Source organism: Pteropus vampyrus, unplaced genomic scaffold (assembly GCF_000151845.1).
Source record: "Pteropus vampyrus isolate Shadow unplaced genomic scaffold, Pvam_2.0 Scaffold2, whole genome shotgun sequence".
Classification (NCBI taxonomy): domain Eukaryota; kingdom Metazoa; phylum Chordata; class Mammalia; order Chiroptera; family Pteropodidae; genus Pteropus; species Pteropus vampyrus.
The window spans coordinates 27,125,023-27,143,783 of NW_011888783.1; the positions used below are offsets into that span (position 1 = coordinate 27,125,023).

Below are 18,761 nucleotides of genomic sequence, written 5' to 3' on the forward strand. Positions count from 1 at the left end.
GGCCCAGACTCCCCAAAGGCGGTGGTCTGCGCGGGGCGCTGCTTTCCAGCTGCACACTAACTTTCCCGCTCCTTGCTGATCCCGCCAGTCGCAGGTGCGCAGAGCTCTTTGCGCGTCATCATCCCGCCTCCTATCGCCACCCCACCCTCACCGCCCTGCCCCTCCCTGCCTTGAGAACCAAAACATGCTGATCCGATTGGCTGAGAGCGGCGGAGGAGGACTCAGAGCGCCGGGGGAACCTGAGGACTAAGGCGCCGGTGGGGCAGGCTGGGCACACTGGGAGGGTTGGGTGCCGCCTGCGCCCGAGGAGCCAGTTGAACCGCTGGGGCCTGCTCAGGATGAGGACGCGCTGGCAGACCCCGCGCCCTGCGGCGGAGCTCCTCGTGCTGCTCCTGTGCTTCCGTCTGGCGGAGCCCTCTGGCCACGCAGGTAACTGCGGTGCGTCCGCCCGCCAGCCGGCTAGGGACCTCGACGCCGGCAGATCCGCCGACTTCCCTCGGTTAGGGTTAGGGTTGCGCCCCGGGTCACATCATCTCTGCTTTGCTCGGGGATCTGGAGCCGGATAAGTGAGCCGAATGGGAGAGCTGGGGAGAAGGCGCTCCATTGCTCTTCGGGGTCCGAAAGAGGGCAGGTTGGGGCATGGAAAGGCAGGGCCTTTCTGGTGCCGAGAGCAAGGAGTCCACAGGTAGGAGAGGCGCGCCGAGTCTTTTCTGGGCGGGTCCCCTGCCCCCTCCACACCCTCTTTCCTCTAACTTGCTTCCCTGGAGTTTACGGCTCCTCAACAGCCTCACGTCCTATCCCGCCCGTCCTGCTTCTTCTTTGCCGGTGGTTCACTTTGGCCACTCGGTGTCTAGAGGTTTCTATCCACAACGCCAAAGATGAGTAATGATTCCGCAACTTCACTGCCTACTGATGCAAGTGAAAAAAGAAGTTAGGTTAAGCCATGTCTCCTAAAGTAACCACGATCAGGACTCTGCTGTGATGCCCACCCCGCGTGCCTCGAGCAGAGATCCTTTCTTCTAATTGGCTTATCAACTCCAAATGATCCCCGTGAGATCGACGGTCCCACAGTGGAGGGCGGGTCTTTTGCCCGAGAATTTCCTGCCTCTCGTTGCAGAAACAGGACCAGGAACCAATACCCTTCGCTGATACCCTTGGTAATGCCAGCCGCACCATAACCCCTTGGCGGCGACCAGAGTTTGCTTTTGCTTTCTCTTTTTGCCTTGGCAAAGGTATACTGAGGACTTTGTTTCTCAGTCGAGCTGCACAATGGGCAGTGTGCAGTCAGCGGGCCGTCCCCACCCCCCACTTCTGTAATCTTTACCGTATGAGGAAGTAAATACTGATCAAGGGAGTTTTTGAAAAACTTCACATTGCTTGTGGCTCTTGTTTTCTTTGCAGCTAAACTAAGTTACGATTTGATTTAGACATTGTTCAAAGAGTGATGGGAAGAGGTTTCTCAGAGTGTCAGTGGCATCACCCTACCTACATCAAGGACCTTTTAGTGGACCCTGCTCTGATTCACACTTCTCCATTCTTCTTTGATCCGTGTTAGAAACTACCAGAAGTCCTTTTATTGCTGTGAGAATTCTATTCTGCATGCCCCACAACCCAGGGAGAAAGTTTTCAGCAGCTAACTACAATCGAAGCACACTAACCTTTCAATCACCAAATTCTTGGTTTCCATCTACATCTATTTTAGGTTTATGTTTTGTCTCCCCCCACAGAGCTCAATATTTCCTTAATTTTTGCAATCTCTACAATCCCCGGGCTTTCTCATCAACCAAAGCAAAGAGCATGGGCTTAACTCCATTCTCCTTGCACTAGGTGCTCACAGGTATTTGTTTTCTTGCATCTGTCCTCACCCTTACCAGCTGCTCTGGTTAGCCCTATTAAGGAAAGCACTGGAATTTTGAAACCCCAGCTATTTAGTTAGCTTGTTTGGCAGTGCGTCAGCTTCATGATGCTGGTAATGGCATGCACCTCATCCTATGTACACAGCTAGGTTTGTACAGGTGGTCTCCGTTGCTCAGATGCTAGAGGAATACCTCTGTGACTTTGGGGAAATGCCAATTGCTTAGTTTACTTTTTTGCCTCCTTGGAGAGCTAGCAGCTTGAAGTAAACCACTCCTTCAGGAACTTCGGAGTCTCTCACTAGCCTATACTCCCCAATCTGAACTCCATGGATTTCTGACTCTTGATAGACTGCCATGGACCCAACTGTTGCTTCAGGACCTGTCTTGGAACTGACAAACCCAGACTTCCAGTTCTCTCCTGCTGCACCTGTACACTCTGCACACATGGTAGCAACTCCACAAAATGCTTAACAGTTGTAGGTTATGGAAGATCCCCTGAAGTTAAAAATGCTACAGGCTTTATCTTTCATGCCTTCCTGAGAATCTCCCTCTCCATTTGTCTGTGGTTATGAAATGTTGATGTTCAGTTTCTCTTTGAAATGTACAAAGCTCTTTGGTTTAGGGCTTGTAAGACAGGAGTTTCTTAATGATCAGACAATAGTTCTCCTTTGATGGATGTAGAAATACTAAAGAGTCATTTTCAATTTCTGATAACGCTACATAGCCATTTCCTCTCAGACACCACTAGAATGTTTATATAAAACGAAGCAGCTAAACTAAGGGTGATGAGGCTTCTTTTTACCAATCTCTGCTTTTTAGACTTGTCCCAATATTGTATTTGCAGGTAAACATTAAAACTCCATTTAAGACCAGTATAAGGTTGTAAAGTGAACAAGATGCTATATAAGACTATCAGTAAAGAATCTGTTTTGTAAAGTGAACAAGATGCTATATAAGACTATCAATAAAGAATCTGTTTTATAAATTGCTCTGTAATTACCTTTTTAAAGTGTACTGCATTTCTGAAATATTTTATATACTATTATTTAAAAATTTTTCTAAATAAGGAATTATTTTTACACTTTCTTAGTCTTTGTTCCCACTTTTCAACCTACCATCCTGAGGCTGACTGAATGGTTCCTACTAAGGGTACAGAATGATATGGGGAAACATGAGAAGACCTGACTTTCCCTAGTATGTATATTATATACAAATGCTATGTATATTATATACAAATGCTTAAACATACATTATGTATGAAGGCTAATAACAAGTTTCTTTAAATCATATCAGTAATTAATGTCTGTGCTAAATGACTACTATAGATGTCAAATAGTGATACTACATACCAGAGTAAAAACAGATTCAGCATGGGGGAAGTATCTACAATCATAGATGTTTCAATTAGGTAAGAAGTCTGGCAACTCCTCTTTCACATAGCTCCTCCACACCTCTCCTGTAGTCTTTCAAAGTTCCTAGAAGCTTCAAGTCCACAGATGTCCCAGCAGTAAAACATATAGTAAATGGAAAAGGGTACATATTTTTTTCTCTTCCAAACAGTGTATGTGAAGCAGCACTGTCACCTAAGTGCACATGCTCAATACAAATGGAATTAGAATGACCTAAACTGCTGATAGCATTAGCATGACATAATAAAGTTGTAGGCATCTCTTCAAGAAAAATATGTGGTGAACTTAGCAAAGACCAGTAAAACCAACAAGACTAGGAAAACTGTTATCTTGTGGATATATAGGATGTTAGAATTGGAAGTGGCTTAAATATCTTATCCTTCCCTGCTTTCATCTTACATTTAGAGATACGAAGACCTTGGGGAGATTGACTTCCCCGAGGTCTTCCAGCTAACTGGTCGCAGAGGTAGGTCTTTAATGTAGGACCCCTAATTCCTTATTTCAAATGCTATTTTCACTGTACTAAGAGCCATAGTAATCTACTGGATTCTGCAGAGGCAACTTGAAAAATCTAGAACTCCAAACTGCAAAAGTAGACAAAGCTGCTGTTTGCTCAGTTCACCTGTTTAGAGTCAAAGAGCACAGAGCTGAGTGCCCAGTGAGTTTATAGGAGGGGAAGTTTCCAGCAAAGGGATGGCAGCAGCCCATTCTTCTTCAGGAGCAGACTTCTTTTTTTCTGCAGTAATTCCTGATACTTTGAAACACAAGATTTATTTTGGGCAGGTGAAAGAATAGCTTGGGAAAATGGTACATCATGGGTCTGAGTGGCTATTGGATATGTGAGAGGACATTAGAGAAAGTGTGAGTGGTAATCTAAGATAATGCATTTTCCTTTTATGTTGGGTATGGACACCCAAAGTGTCCGTAAAGTAGAGAATGGCAGAGTGATGTCAAAGAAGAGCAAGGGATGGAAGCTACTATGACAAGCATACTGAGCTGCAACCCCATGCAATATTTTTAAATACAATTTTGAAAGTAGAAATAAGTAAAAGTTTTAAAGGATTTTGTTGTTCCTATTGGTTCTCTCATTGCTGCTGCTGCTGCTGCTGCTATTCAAAACAAAAAGTTCCGTCCAAAGTTCAAATTGCAATTGCACTTAATTTTATGGTTATTATTTACATAATGAAATTTCCCCTCAAGTCCTTGGTATGAAAATTTTTTACTCTGAAAACCTGTGGACTATTATTAGGAAAGTGTTAGTAAAACTAGTGATTGTGAAGCTGGAGTCAAAATGAAAGGCCTTTTGGGAACTAAAATTTTACAAGTCCTGCTGAATCCTTCGGTTCATTGATAATGGTTATTTAAGTCTGTCTAAAATATTTCAGCTTTACTCTCCTCAACATGAAATTCTGTGCTATAACTTCAAAAAAATTGTCATTATAAAAGGCCAAATTATTCAGTTGTAGTTTATTGTAACAGATGTGAATCTTGCTCCACAAACTCATGTGTGTAAGAAACAATGCATTATTTTCATAAAATCAAATTCAATTTTATCCTGAGGTCCTTTTCGCCAAGTTAACAGAACTTCAGTTTCATCATTACTGTGGTCTTCCCCAGATCACACAAAACTGCCAGGGGAACATTCACGGATGATCCTCCCTTTAGCGTTCAGCTCACACTGCTTGCTTCTGAGTTTTCCATTGTCCAGATCTAATGGGTCTTAAATCCTGTGGCACAGGTGATTGCTGGAGCTCAGGTTTGGCCTACCTAGGTGATCCATGCAGTTAGTACCCTGGCCCCTCCCACAGGGGTTTCCGGTCACCTTCCTGGAGGTGCTACACGGAGCTGGCCACATGTCCCCCCTGCTCTCAGAACCCAGACCTCCATTGCCTCTCATCCCTTTTTATCTGTCTACTTCTGCCCCCTCAGAAATCTCCCCATCTCCTCTGAGACATATTAATGTCATGTCATAATTTACCTTGCCACAGTAAAGTATAAGTAAGACAGAATTGTGGTCCTGAATAGGCTCAGGATATTTTTTTATTGAATGTAGACCACCTGTCTAAAGAAGGTCAAGACTAAGGCACGTCTTCATCTTGTTAAATAAAGGGGGAAATGGTTCGTGGGATGACAATAACGAATATGCATACTATTTATTCTAAGTTCTTTACATGTGTGAGCTCATTTTATCCTCGCATCTACTGTATGAAGTACTATTTTACAAAGGAGGAAACCGAGGCATAGCCATTAAATAACTTGCCTTGATTACGTGGCTAAGAAGTAGCAAAGGCAGACTATGAACCCAAGCAGATGGGCTCCAGACCCCAGGCTCTTCTCCCACACTGTACTGCCCCTCTGGCAACCACCGTCCTCTGACCTCGTGTAGTTAGTACATTAGAGTTTATACAGCTTGGAGGGTGGGAACGGTCCAGTGGTGCTCCGACTCTCCTCAGCAAACAGGGGCCAAGGCACATTAGTCACATAATTCAGAATCCTGATACATCTTCTTTGACGGTCTGTCTTGACTCAGGTAATGATCCATTCACGATCGTCAATGAAAACACGGGCAAGTGCATCAAGCCGCTGAATGACTGGATAGTAGCACAGGACTGTGACATAACCGAGGACATGTTATGGAAGTGGGTGTCCCAGCATCGGCTCTTTCATTTGCAGTCCCAGAAGTGCCTTGGCTTAGATATTACCAAACCCACGGATTCCTTGAGAATGTTCAGCTGTGACTCCAATGCCATGTTATGGTGGAAATGTGAGCACCACTCTCTGTATGGAGCTGCCCAGTCCCAGCTGGCCCTGAAGGGTGGACACGCCATAGCAAGTAGAAATTCATCTGATGTCTGGAAGAAAGGAGGCTCAGGAGAAGCCCTCTGTGACCAGCCTTACCATGGTGAGTATTGGAGAGGGACTTTGACTCATTTGCTGTTGTGTTTGGTACATGTAGCATTGAACATGCACAACTGACAGCAGATAAAGTTGTACACTGGTAAGGGCAGTGAACCAGCATTCAGTTCCAGGCACTGGGCAATAACTTTGAGCTGCCCCTGTGAGGTCGGTGCTCTTTGCCCTGTTACAAGTAAGGCCAGGATTAGGTGCCTCGCCAGAGGTCACACAGCCATTCTCTGGCACACTGGGATTTGGGATCTCTCTGGAGCTTGAGCATATGTACTTCCTATGATTATATTCTGAATTCCAGAGCAAAAGAAAACTTAGAGTAACAGGATATCCTTTGTACAGGATAAAAGTCAAATGATCTAATAAAGTCAGACCTATTCTAAGTTTTAAAAAGTAGAAAAAAGAAAAAAAAAAGAAACATATTTTTTTTGTCTGCAGATTTTGATGTAATGGTAAACTTTTAAGAACCTCCTGTGGGTTTACTTACTTATTTTTATTTTTGGCAAGGCTATCACACTTTAATGTTTGTATTTATGATTTAGCATTTTGAGTGGACTTTTTCTCAGTTGCTTCCCAAAATGAGTATGTAAATATTACCTTTAAGGGAGCTGATTGTGAACTTTGTTCTGAGTCTAGAGACTGGATTATAAGGAATTTCTAAGTTTAAGAAGAATGAGTAGATTTATTTTTTAAACCTCTAAATGTAATTAGCTATCACCCAGGCATATCTTTTCTATTATGTCGCTCTAAATTACATCAAATGTTGAGATATATATATGTAGATATATACATACATATTTAATTATCTAAGTCTTAACTATTACCTTTGCTCTTCTTTGTAAATTTACATAGCTTTACAGAGGTTTTCCTCTTTTCTTAAAGCTCACTTAAGCTAAATTTGGCCTCCCATCTTTCCCCTTATTTGCGCAAGTTTTTGTCCTGGGGGAAACCTCTTTCTATTTCTTGGATTTCTTAGTGAAGATGCATCTTCCTCTGAGAGGTCAGGTTCTACTGTTATGGGGAAACATTAGAGCATTAAGGGTGGACTTTTCCTTTTCTTCAATTCTCAACCTTTGAGTAATTGAACAAGTCTCTTTCTGCTAGCCAGCTTCCTCTTAACCTTAAAAAGTGATTGGTTTCTGGGATAACACTTAATGGCAAGTTTAAATGTTGTGCTATAAAAGCCTTTCTCCAACTGGGCAGCTAAGAGAAAACATGGAACCAAACGAAATACCTTTTGAACTGGATTTGACTTGTCTCATTGTATTTGTTCAAGAATCAGAAAGGATAGTTTTCTTGGCAGGGCTCTTTCTATCTTCTGCCCCTAATTTCTTTGAAAGATATAGTTGTAATTGTAAATTCCTCTAGTCCCCTAAATAACTTTATTTTAGTATAACTGGTTTTCTTTGTAATTCTATGTGTTTTATTTTATGCATTTATAATATTCTTCTGAGAATGGGGCCCATGCACTTTACACAGTTTCCAAAATGATCAGTGGCTCAAAAAGGTTAAGAACCCATCTGGGGCACCACCTCAGAGAGAGCTAAACAGGCATAAAGTGTTTCTTCACCTTACCAAATACAACATTTGAAACACTAAATTTCCTACCAAGAAATTTAGAAGTTTAGAAAAGGCACATGTAATTCTGACTTGACAACACATACCTCAGGTTTTAGTTTGTACAGAAGCAAGGACCAAACCTGCCTCCTCTTCATTCCTCTCTGGATAACTGGTATTGTCCAAGTCATATGTGTCAGAAATCTACAAGTCATCCTACAGTTGTCCTGCTTTCCTCTCCCTCCATTCAAATTTAGTCAAACATTAAGTCCTGACAATTTTATTCTTCTAAATTGATGCAGTTCCTTCTTGTTTTTAGGTTAGAGATTGCTGTCTTAGCTACAGAATTAACTAGGACTGTCAGACTCCCCATATTGTCCTCCCCTTATCTAGCTATTAGAGATAAGAAAGATAAGATACCTAAGTCCCAAAAAAGTGAAGTCCAAGGTTATCAAGCTTGTCATAGCAAAGCTACAGCTCAAAACCAAGATTTCTCCCTTGGCTTTGCTATAATTTTTTTTTACTTCTAATATAAAAACGTTTGTCTGTCTATGGCCATGCCACCCTGAACGTGCCCGATCTCATCTGATCTCAGAAACTAAGTAGGGTTGAGCCTGGTTAGTACTTGGATGGGAGATCACCTAAGAATACCAGGTGCTGTAGGCGTTAAAAAATAAAGAAATAAACTAAATAAACTAACTAACTAACTAAATAAATAAAAACCGATTGTCTTCATGTCCTGTGTTGCCTCTCTCCTTAACCTCTATCCCGTGCGAGTTTTGTTCACAGAGAAAGCTTTAGTTGTATACATTTTATGAATACACTGCTTTCACTAGCATCCAGATGTGCATCTGTATGGTTAAGATATCTTGGCTTCACTAGCACACTTTGAATTTTGAATCTTGCAGAGGAAATGGACTTTTAGTGTAGGGGTGGCTGTAGAACTCTGAATTTTGAGCAACTCTTAGAAGCCTGCCAACCTCTTGAACCATTGGAGCTTTTAGTCTCATATGACCGAAGTACTTATATTAGTTTTCCATGTATACGCCTCATTTATTTATAGGCTGCTGTTCTTCACACATTTAGAAGATTCTTCTCAGGAAAGCCTGTCTCTCTCAGGAAACCCATAGGACTTAAGTCCAGCAGCAGCAAAGAAATGTGTGAGACTAAAACTCTTAGTGAATAGTTAGCATAATTTAGCTGCTGCGGTTGTGGTGGTTGCTATATGCTTTTCATTCTGCAGAGAACATTGTGAATAGGAGAGCTTTTTAAGCTCAGCTTCGAGCTATGAAACATAACTTGAAACCTAAGGAGACAGCCATTGATGTCATAAATTGTCCTTATATGTCAAGGACTCTAATCAGAGAGCTGGTTCTCATCCCTGTCATTTGCAGCTGAATGACTGAAATGTTTCACTTAACTACTCTGCAAAAATGGGGATTTCACAAAAAAGTGCAATACTGGCCCTACTGATCTCAAGGGCTTATGGTAAAGAGCAAGTGAAAGCACTTCATATTAGAAACACAAGGATTTAGGGAAAAAAAAAAAAAAAACCCTGCCGGTTCTACAAGCAATAGTCATTTGCTGTCTTTTTAAGTGTTGTGATAGGGGAATAGAAATTGGTCATGAGCTCTTGGGAGTTTGGGTATGGTTGAAAACAAAACATAAGTAATAAGCAAGATCCTTATAAAATATAAGGACAAATTACTCTTTAACAGAAGTACCCTGTTCAGAACCATTTAGATGTCAGAGGAAAACAAAACCATGTTCTTTAAAGGATTGTTTGCCAACAAAAACATCTAAGTTATTTTTACCTTTTGCTGTATCACTGTTTAATATATTCTAAACTATTAAATTTAGTTTCATACTTCAGTTAAGTGAACATTTGAGAATAATAAAGGATGTGGAATCAAATACTATCTTAAGGATACTTTTATGCAAATCTATGAGACATTCTAAGAGACTTTAAAAACCTGGTAAAGGGTAAGATCTGATTATTATGCTTTACCTAATAGCCATTATTTAATCTCTTAATGGCCATAGTTTTAAACAAATTAAGGATGTGGAAATGGTGACCAAAATAGTTACAGGGTTGGCTATTCTATAAAAACACCTTGCCAAGAGATCTGTTATCAGGATAAATATTGAGCACTTCCTCTAGTATTTCCAGTCATTTTAGGTTAAAATAATTTTTCAGTTCTTGTCCGTTACCAGGGAAAATTATTAAAATGAAAAACAATTCTGCTGCCTCGCTGACCACCAGCTGGTCCCATGACTGCACAGCTGAAACTGGTTTTTCTTTTATAACCTGAATCATGGTGTCCTACCTCTCTCAAAAATCCACTGAGATACAGCAGCTCTTCCTCCCACTTCCTCAAAACCCACAGCCTCAATTCGACCACCAGTCTGTGAAGAATAAGGCTATTTGTCCATCTCTCTAACTCCACATTTGGTTCCAAAGTCCACACCCACCCTGAGTAATTCCAATGTATTTTTCCGGCCCCACTTATAATAAAGAAAAGAGAATGGATTTTAAGTTTAATCTCAGGCAGGGCCCTCCTTCTGATGAAGTAATCTGCCAACCACAGTTGTCTATTGATCCTTACTTGATCAAGCCACAGTCTTTTAGCACTTCATCACACCATAATAAATAAAGCTTTACATGGATTATCTCATTGAATCCTCATGAACAAACATATGAGCTTGGTACTATTATTCCTAATTTGCAAATGCAGAAACAGGCTAAGAGTGGTTGGAGAGCTTGCCCACAGACACAACTGGTCAGTGGGGGAGCCAGCATTCAAGTCCAGACTTGAGCAATCAGCATCCAAATTGTCGATTTCCACACCATGCAGCCTACCCAGATACTGTATTCTCATAAGTGAAAACAACGACCTTTTGTTCAAAGCAGTTTTAGAAATTGGTTAACTGAAGCTGATTATCCAGTTTCTAACTCTCCTTTCTTCTGTTCCTCCCCTCCCTGCAACCCGCAGAGATATATACCAGAGATGGGAACTCCTATGGGAGACCTTGTGAATTTCCATTCTTAGTTAATGGGACCTGGCATCATGAGTGTATCCTTGATGAAGATGACAGTGGGCCATGGTGTGCAACTACCTTAAATTATGAATATGATCAAAAGTGGGGCATCTGCTTAAAACCAGGTATGTATAGACTAGTAAACTTTATATTTAGAAAGAAAAAGATATCATTTCTATGAGGCAAAAGGAAGAAGGAAGAGTCCAAGATGATTTTAAAAATGACTACCACAAATATTATCCTAGATAAGAAGTATATATTTGAGGAAAGAGGGAGAAGTAATGTGTAGCTATGAACTTGCTTTCAGAAGAAGGCTGGGAAGCAAACCAAGGCTGGATAGTGTCATGGAAGGCAAAGGATGAGGGAGTGTTCTGTAGCCCAGATCCCTCGGGGAGAAAAAGTAGACAAGGCATGGACAGTTAAGAAATTGCTGATGACCTTTAACTGAGAAGTTTCAAAAAACTAGTGGCAGCAGAAGCTGGGTTATAATGAACTGAAGCATGAACAGAAGGGGAGTAAGCTTCTTAAGTTTTATGGAAAAGAAAAAGAGGGAGGGAGGCAGTTTGAGGGGGATAGAGGTTGAAGAAACACTATTAGGATGGTGGACGCTTGAATATGTTTATGGCCTGAAGCAAAGAGTCGGAGCAGATATTCCTGGCGCTCTCAAAAATAGTGACATTTTTCCCTCTGCCATTCCTCTATATTGGTCAGAGCATTTTTTTTCTAATTGCTTCTTAGAAACAAACAATTCAGGGTATGCTAAAGAATTTATTTTCTTCAGAAAGAGAGAAAGAGAGATCAAAGTAGCAGTTGCATTATTATCTGGTATATAACTTTCCAATCAGGTGAGAATTAAAGGGATTCACAGTACTTGACATGTAATGAGTACTCAAGAAATGTTTTTCATGGGCAACAAGTTGGAAGAATCTGTAGTAAAGAAAAAAGGAACAGCTCCAGACCTAAATAATAATACTTAATACTTATAAGGCCCTGCCAAGTGTCAGGTACTATTCTAAACACTCAACTTATATTAACTTATTCAATCCTCACATAACCCTATATAGTAGGAATAATTATTTATCCCCATTCTAAAGATTAGAAAGATAAATCATTCTAAAGATGAGAAAAGTGCAGTACAGGGGAGATAAATCATTTGCCTATAAGGCCAAGCAGCTAATAAATTTCAGAGCTAGGAAATCCAATCCCGAAGTCCTTGTCCCAAACAACTGTATTATCCTGCCCCATTCAGCATCCAACCTGGTGATCTAGTAATGCTGATCCCTCCTTGAGGGAACCTGAGATTTAAAATGTGGTTCCAAACAACATGAAGAGGTTATACTGAGCCAATGATTCTCAAATTTCAGGATGCAACAGAGTCACTGGAGAGTTTGTCAGAACATAGATTTCTGGGGCCTACCTCCAGAAATTGTAATTCAGGAGATTTAGAGTAGGACCCAAGAATTTGCAGTTTAATGAGTTCTCAGATCATTTTGATGATGCTGGTCTGGGGACCACACTTTGATAATTACTTTTTTAGGTAGAGGCACAGGCTTTTCAACACCTAGAACTTACTAAAAAATAAAAAGCCAATATTAATAACAAGCAGAGTTTGGTTAACCAGACAACAGTTTTATTTAAATGTCACTATAATCTGGATTGAAATTTTAGATATGCAAGGGAGCTTAGGAGTTATCCAGTGCAAACCCTCACTTCTTAGGTGAGAGGCAGCAGATCCAGACTGATAAAATGATTTGCCAGGGTCAGACCCCATCCATGTGGAGCCTGGTAGAGATCCCATGATTCCCACCCTCCTTTCTCAATGTATGTATCCCACTGTGCCTTGCTGCCTCAATTGCCATGTGTCTCAATGCCCTTAGCTTCTTTGGGATGGGAGTGGAGGGGAGGGTGTTATTAATGCATTCATATGCCTCCCAGAGTTATTTTTCTGGAAGAAGTAAGCCTGTGAGTTTTTCAAACCCAAGGACTTGCTAAACCATGGAGCTTTAATTTTATAGCAAACACATGTCTATTCTCCTGGAAGCTTCTAGATTTATAAGCATAGACCCTCAGTGGTAATAAGGAACCTTTAGGTAATATACTTATAAATCTACCTATTTGGTTTTCACCAAATGTCACAGCAACCTTTGTTACTATTTAGGCCATTCAGAAGTGGCTGAAAGAGCAGTGTTAGCCATTCAGAAGGTCGGTAAGACCAGATTCAGAGACCAGTGCTCTGATTATATCTCTGCCACAAATACTTCTAAATCTTTGTTCCCATCTGTGAAATGAGGATGCTAGCCAAGATTAGATGTAAGGGCCCTTCCAGCTTGAAAGCCCTTGTAATATGTGACTGGTTATGAAATGCCCTTTGGAAACCCCCAATGTGAAGCCTGGGACACATTTGATGTGACCTACATTGGGTTTTCCTTCTTGTAGAGAGCACAATGGAGTCTTTGAGTATATTTTTGTATCAAAATCTATACATTTTGTTCAGGAAACAGCTGGAAGGGTTTTTGTCTCAAATGATACATGATTAAAATGTTTTAAATATTTATTAAAGAAAAGAATATGTACATTATACAATGAATGTATATGTTTGTATACATATGCACGCATATGTACATATACATATAGAATGATAATTAGATAATATTAAGTATATACCATATATTAAACCATCTATTAAAATATTAAGGAGACACTTGGACTGGGTTTCCCAAATAACAGTCACTTGGGCTCTAAATCTTGGGCATTTAAGCAGTATGCCTGCACACACACATATACATGCAGTGGTTACACTGCAGGCTGTGTGCCAACCCCTCTACAGTCTGGCACCATCTTCACATGAGCTTGTTTTCCATTAACTCGGGTTTAACAACATGAGCACAGTTGAAGACTCCCACCTTTAGGCAGAGGGTAAGCATGGGCTAATTGATATGGGATAAAGGGAGAGGAGAAGATAAGAGAGTGGAAGCTTTAACCAGCCTGAGTCATTTGGTGTCCTACGACTTCAAATTCTTTGTGTAACCAAAGAATCAAAATGTGATCTAATCAAGCAATAAGCTTAGCATATCCTAAGAGTAAGCAAATTGAATTGCAGTATTTGTAAGCATTCTAAGTAATAGAAAACATTACGCACTTACTTTATGATCACTCATATCTTTTTATCAACAGAAAATGGCTGTGAAGATAATTGGGAAAAGAATGAGCAGATTGGAAGTTGCTACCAATTTAATACTCAGGCAGCTCTTTCTTGGAAAGAAGCTTATGTTTCATGTCAGAATCAAGGAGCCGATTTACTGAGCATCAATAGTGCTGCTGAATTAACTTATCTTACAAGTAAGTTTAACTTGCATATGGTAGAGCCAGTTTCTGGAATTATAAAGATGCTGTCTACCTCTATTTTCATATCCAAATATGTTGTTTTGTGTATATATTTTTCTATCTTCTCTTGGGATTAAACTTCAACACTGAAGCCCACAAGCAAAAAAGTATTGAATGTAATCCTTCCATTCAAAATACATCTCATGATGGAAACTGAAAAGTTAATATTTGGAAAATAGAGTGAGGTAGCACGATTAAACTGCTACTCTAAGCTTAATTAAAAGGATTTGAAAAAAAAGATGAACATTAAACTCTTTGAACATTGAAAAGCGGGGGACTCGAAGAAGGTAAAGATGGCTGAGTCATGTTAGATGGCCTTAGTAAAGTCTCATGTTTAAGTTAACGAGTGCCGTCCACGGGGCAGGGAGTGTTTTAGGAAATCTTAAAGTGGATTTAATGACATGGACACATGGAGTGGGTAGGATTTTGTTTTGCTTTGGAGTGGTGCTGACAATTTTCAATTTTTTAATTATGAAGACATAAATCATATAGACAAGAATAGAAAATAACCTAATAGAGACTTGTGTAGCCTCCACCCCAGCTAAATTTACATGAACATTTTATCATACTGCTTTACATGGATTGAATCCCTTTCTCTCTCCTCCTGTACCCTTCTCTCCTTCCTTGCTTCCCTCCCTTCAAAGAATAAAATATTAACAGGGTTCAAACCCCATGCCCACTTCTCAAAATAATCATCCCTTGAGTGCTCTTACATCATATATACGTATAAATCCTATATATATTTCCATTATACTATTGGTCTATGTTTGAAAATGATACAAATACTATCTTATTTACCCATATATGTTTCTCCATGTCAACTGCTGCTGTACGGTATTACATTTTATAATGAATAAACCACAGTTTATCTATTGCCTTATTGAGAAACAAGATGTTTTCAGCTTTTACTATTACAAACTATTACCTCTGCAAGGAACATCCTTGTATGGGCCTCATCGGGCAGACATGTTTGAGAGTTTCTCTAGAGAAGGAATAGCCGAGTCATGGGGTGCACTCCTCTTCACCCCTAATCAAAAATCCCAAATTGCTTTCCAAAGCGATTGTAGTAAACACACCTCCACTAGCACAGACTTATTAATTGGCCAATATGGTTAATGTGAAATCATATTTTATTTTGATTTACGTTTTCTTGACAATTAATGTGGTTTTGCATCCTATGTTTATTAGGCATTCATTTTTTCTTTGTGATTTGCCAGTTCATATCCTTTGCCTATTTTCTGTTGAATCGGTTGCCTTTTTCTTATTGATTTGTTACAGTTCTTTATATATTCTGGATACTAATCTTTTGTTGTAGGATTACAAATATCTTTTCCTACTCTTTGGTCTTTTCACTTTATTTTTGTTGCCTGTTATCATAAAAAATACATTAATTTTAATTTGGTCAAACATCAAATTTTAAAAATGCTCTGTGTTTATTTATATTATTTGGCAAGTTCTTTCTTGGCCCTAAAGTGATAAAGATATCCTCTCATGTTTTCTTCTAAGAGTTTATAATTTTGCTTTTCATAGTTACATCTTTAATCCTTTGGAATATAATTTGTAGAGGTGGGAATCTAATTTATCTTTACACAATTGGATAGTCAGTTTATCAAGCACTATTTCACATTTCCTCCTCTGATTTATTATGCCATCTCTAATAAATATAAACCCTCTTATTATATGCGGGTTGTTTCTAGGCTTTCCATCTATTCCTTTGGTTCATTTATCTCTGTCTATTCCAAATTGTTTTACTTAGTTCAGTCTCACATAGCAAATCTTGGTTTTTGAATGAGCAAATTCTCCTTTATTCATTTTTTTTCTTGAATCACCTTTCCTATTTTTTTTGACCATTTATTCTTTCACATGAATTTAAGGACCACCTATTAATCGCAATAAAAACCCTATTGGAACTTTAGAATTACATCGAATTATAAATTAATTAGGGAGGCATTGCAGTCACTACATTAAGTCTTCTCATCCATGAAAATAGTATGCCTTTCTACTTATTGAAAGTTTCTTTTATGTACTCAGTAAAATTCTATAAGTGTTGCCCATCTTTTACCAGGAAGTTTATGAAGTTTTTATATTATTTTTAAAAATCAAGAAACCCAAATTACTGAGTCCCTGATGATTTCTTCAATAAATGAAAAATCATAATATATGATGATGATGATGGTGATGATGATGATGATGATGATGATGATGATGATGATATTCCAGACAGAATACTAAATGCTTTTTATACATTATCTTATTTAATCCCATATGAGGTAGGCGTTATTGTTGTTATGCTCGTTTTGCAGGTGACAGAATCTAAGGCTCACAGAGGACGTGTAACTTGTTCAAGGTCACCCATGAGTAATTAGCAGAGTTAAAATTTGAACACAATCAATTCGACTTGAAAATTAGCTATATCAGAAATGTACCTGCATTCAGCTTTGATAAAACTATTAAGTTCTTTGCAGACAGAGATGGGTCTTCCTTTTGCACAAAACTTTAAGCATTATTTCTATGTATTAAACACCTATTGACTAATTCAAATAAATTCTGTCACACTATTTTTTGATAATCATAAATATTTGATAAATGCTCACTATGAGCAAAGCCCTAATACTTCCAGATAAATAAATATCATTACAACCCCATAGACAGTATTTTTATCCCCACCTACAGATAAGGAAATTGATGCTTAGAAAGAATATAACGAACAACACACAACCAAGTGAATATAAGAAATGGGATTTGAATATCAACACATATAACTCCAGAGCCCCTACTTTTTACTGTACTACTTATTCCTCTTACATATCTTTATTTATTTCTTCTCACTATTAAAAGCCTTCTAGTCTTTTGTAATGCTTTTTGGTTAAAGTCTTATGCAGATCTCTTTTCTTATAGTTTTTACTTTTTCTCGTGTTGTTCGATACTTGAATAATCAGACCTCTAGAATGAAAATCTATTAAGCCTAATGGGCTAGTGTTTAGCAATGAAATTCTATTCCAGACCTCACTGAAATTTTACAAAAAATATTGTAATTTTTTTTTTTATGTAGAAGATGCTTTTTTTATTTACAGGCTAATAAAGAAATATTAAACTCAACTTAACTAGATATAATACATTTGTCATAAACCCTATAGATTTGAGGCCTACCTAAGTGGAAGACTGGATAGGTGGAAAGTGCAATAAATTTAAGTCTCCTGGAATATTAGCATTTTTGGAAAGTGATGACTATAATGAAGGGGAAAAGTGTCAAAGTATGACTATCAATCTAACGATGCACTTGGAAGAATGAACGTTTCAGAATTGCTTTATGCATCCATTGAAAGTAAGATACTATGTTAAAAGACCCAGTTGTCTCCTACCCTTGGCCAGACACTCTACGTTTTATGTATATCAGTAATTTTAGCGATACATCCCCTTTTAACGTTTCAAGTTCCTCTTTCACTGTGAATGCTGTTTAGGCATATCAGTGGGCCTTTCCCAAGGCTCAAGAAAGCTGTACTTTAACATCTGAAACTCAAAGTATCCAAATATTGAAAATTTCTTGAAGTTTCTATTAGCTTTCCCTTTACTGAAAACTACCACATATAAACATTGGGCTAAGAGCAGTGAGGCCAACAAAAGTGAGTCAGACAGATTTTGTGATCAAAATGTTTGATCTAGTTGAGGAAATAGAGTTGTACGTATACAGAACATAATGGCGAATGTTATTCCCAGACAGTCTCTGGTTTGGTAGCTAATCGTTGGGTGGGACCAGGGAATCTGCTGCCAGAAAAAAAAAGCAGAAACAGCCCCTGTGAAGCTAAGTCTCATGCAGTCTGAAAAAGCTATCTTTTTCCTTTCTGCTTGCCTTGTACCTAATTAGGTTTGATTTTGTTTTACTCATCCAGAGGCCTAGGTGGGGGACTTGGCTTCCTTATACTCACTGGATTTTGTTTGGGAGGCAGGTTTCCCATGACTCTGGCCTTCCCAGGGAACTTCTAACCACAGATTCACCCCAGAGCTACAAGAGAGGACCCTATAGTTTTCAGAGCAGGAGCAGCACATTTTCATTCTTCCTAATCTGCCTCCATGTTGAGGGGCTATTCACTCTGAGCCACCTTGACAGGTGCCCCAAGGCTAGATCGGGGTCCCTGCTGACTACGGCCTCTCCGATGCATTAGAAGAGGCTCTCATCTGGTTCATCCCAGGTACATGACCTTTATCAGGCTCTGTCGTCTCTCACTGTAGGGAGAGGAATAGAAATATAGAGTCAGATCTGAACAAGGGTCTTGAGAACAATCAAGAAATATCTGCCTTAGTAAACTTGCCCATTTGATTAGTTATGGGGATTTATGCTAGCAATCATGTTTCTTGATGGCAAAGATGAGGGTAAGCAGAGTCTCATATTGGTCAACTTCTTGCTTGGACTGTATGTAGAAAAAAAGTACAGCTCCAGATTGTCCGGGCCATATAAGAAATCCCTGCCCTTTGTATTTGGCCAACCAGAACTTTTAGAATTTATCCATTTCCCATTCACATCCACTCAGGATAAGACACATAAAGAGCATTCCTGTTTGTCAATGCAGTCACAATTTTAAAATTCTCTGATTCTAATGAAGAATAAGTT

General features: G+C 39.3%; 1 protein-coding gene and 1 pseudogene across 3 annotated transcripts in view; both read left to right on the plus strand.

The window, feature by feature from the left end:
• The first annotated feature begins 222 nt into the window (after nt 1-222).
• Nucleotides 223-18,761, plus strand: part of LOC105291170 (CD302 antigen) — a 107,106-nt gene continuing 88,567 nt past the window's right edge. For all 3 annotated transcript variants that reach the window (XM_011358799.2, XM_011358786.2, XM_023529947.1), the window contains exons 1-4: nt 223-429; nt 5,796-6,167; nt 10,723-10,893; nt 13,943-14,107. In XM_011358799.2, the coding sequence (XP_011357101.1) occupies nt 339-429; nt 5,796-6,167; nt 10,723-10,893; nt 13,943-14,107 (799 nt within the window). In that variant the 5' untranslated portion in view covers nt 223-338. The remainder of the gene's footprint in view (nt 430-5,795; nt 6,168-10,722; nt 10,894-13,942; nt 14,108-18,761) is intronic.
• On the plus strand, nt 8,277-8,395 carry LOC111739847 (annotated as a pseudogene).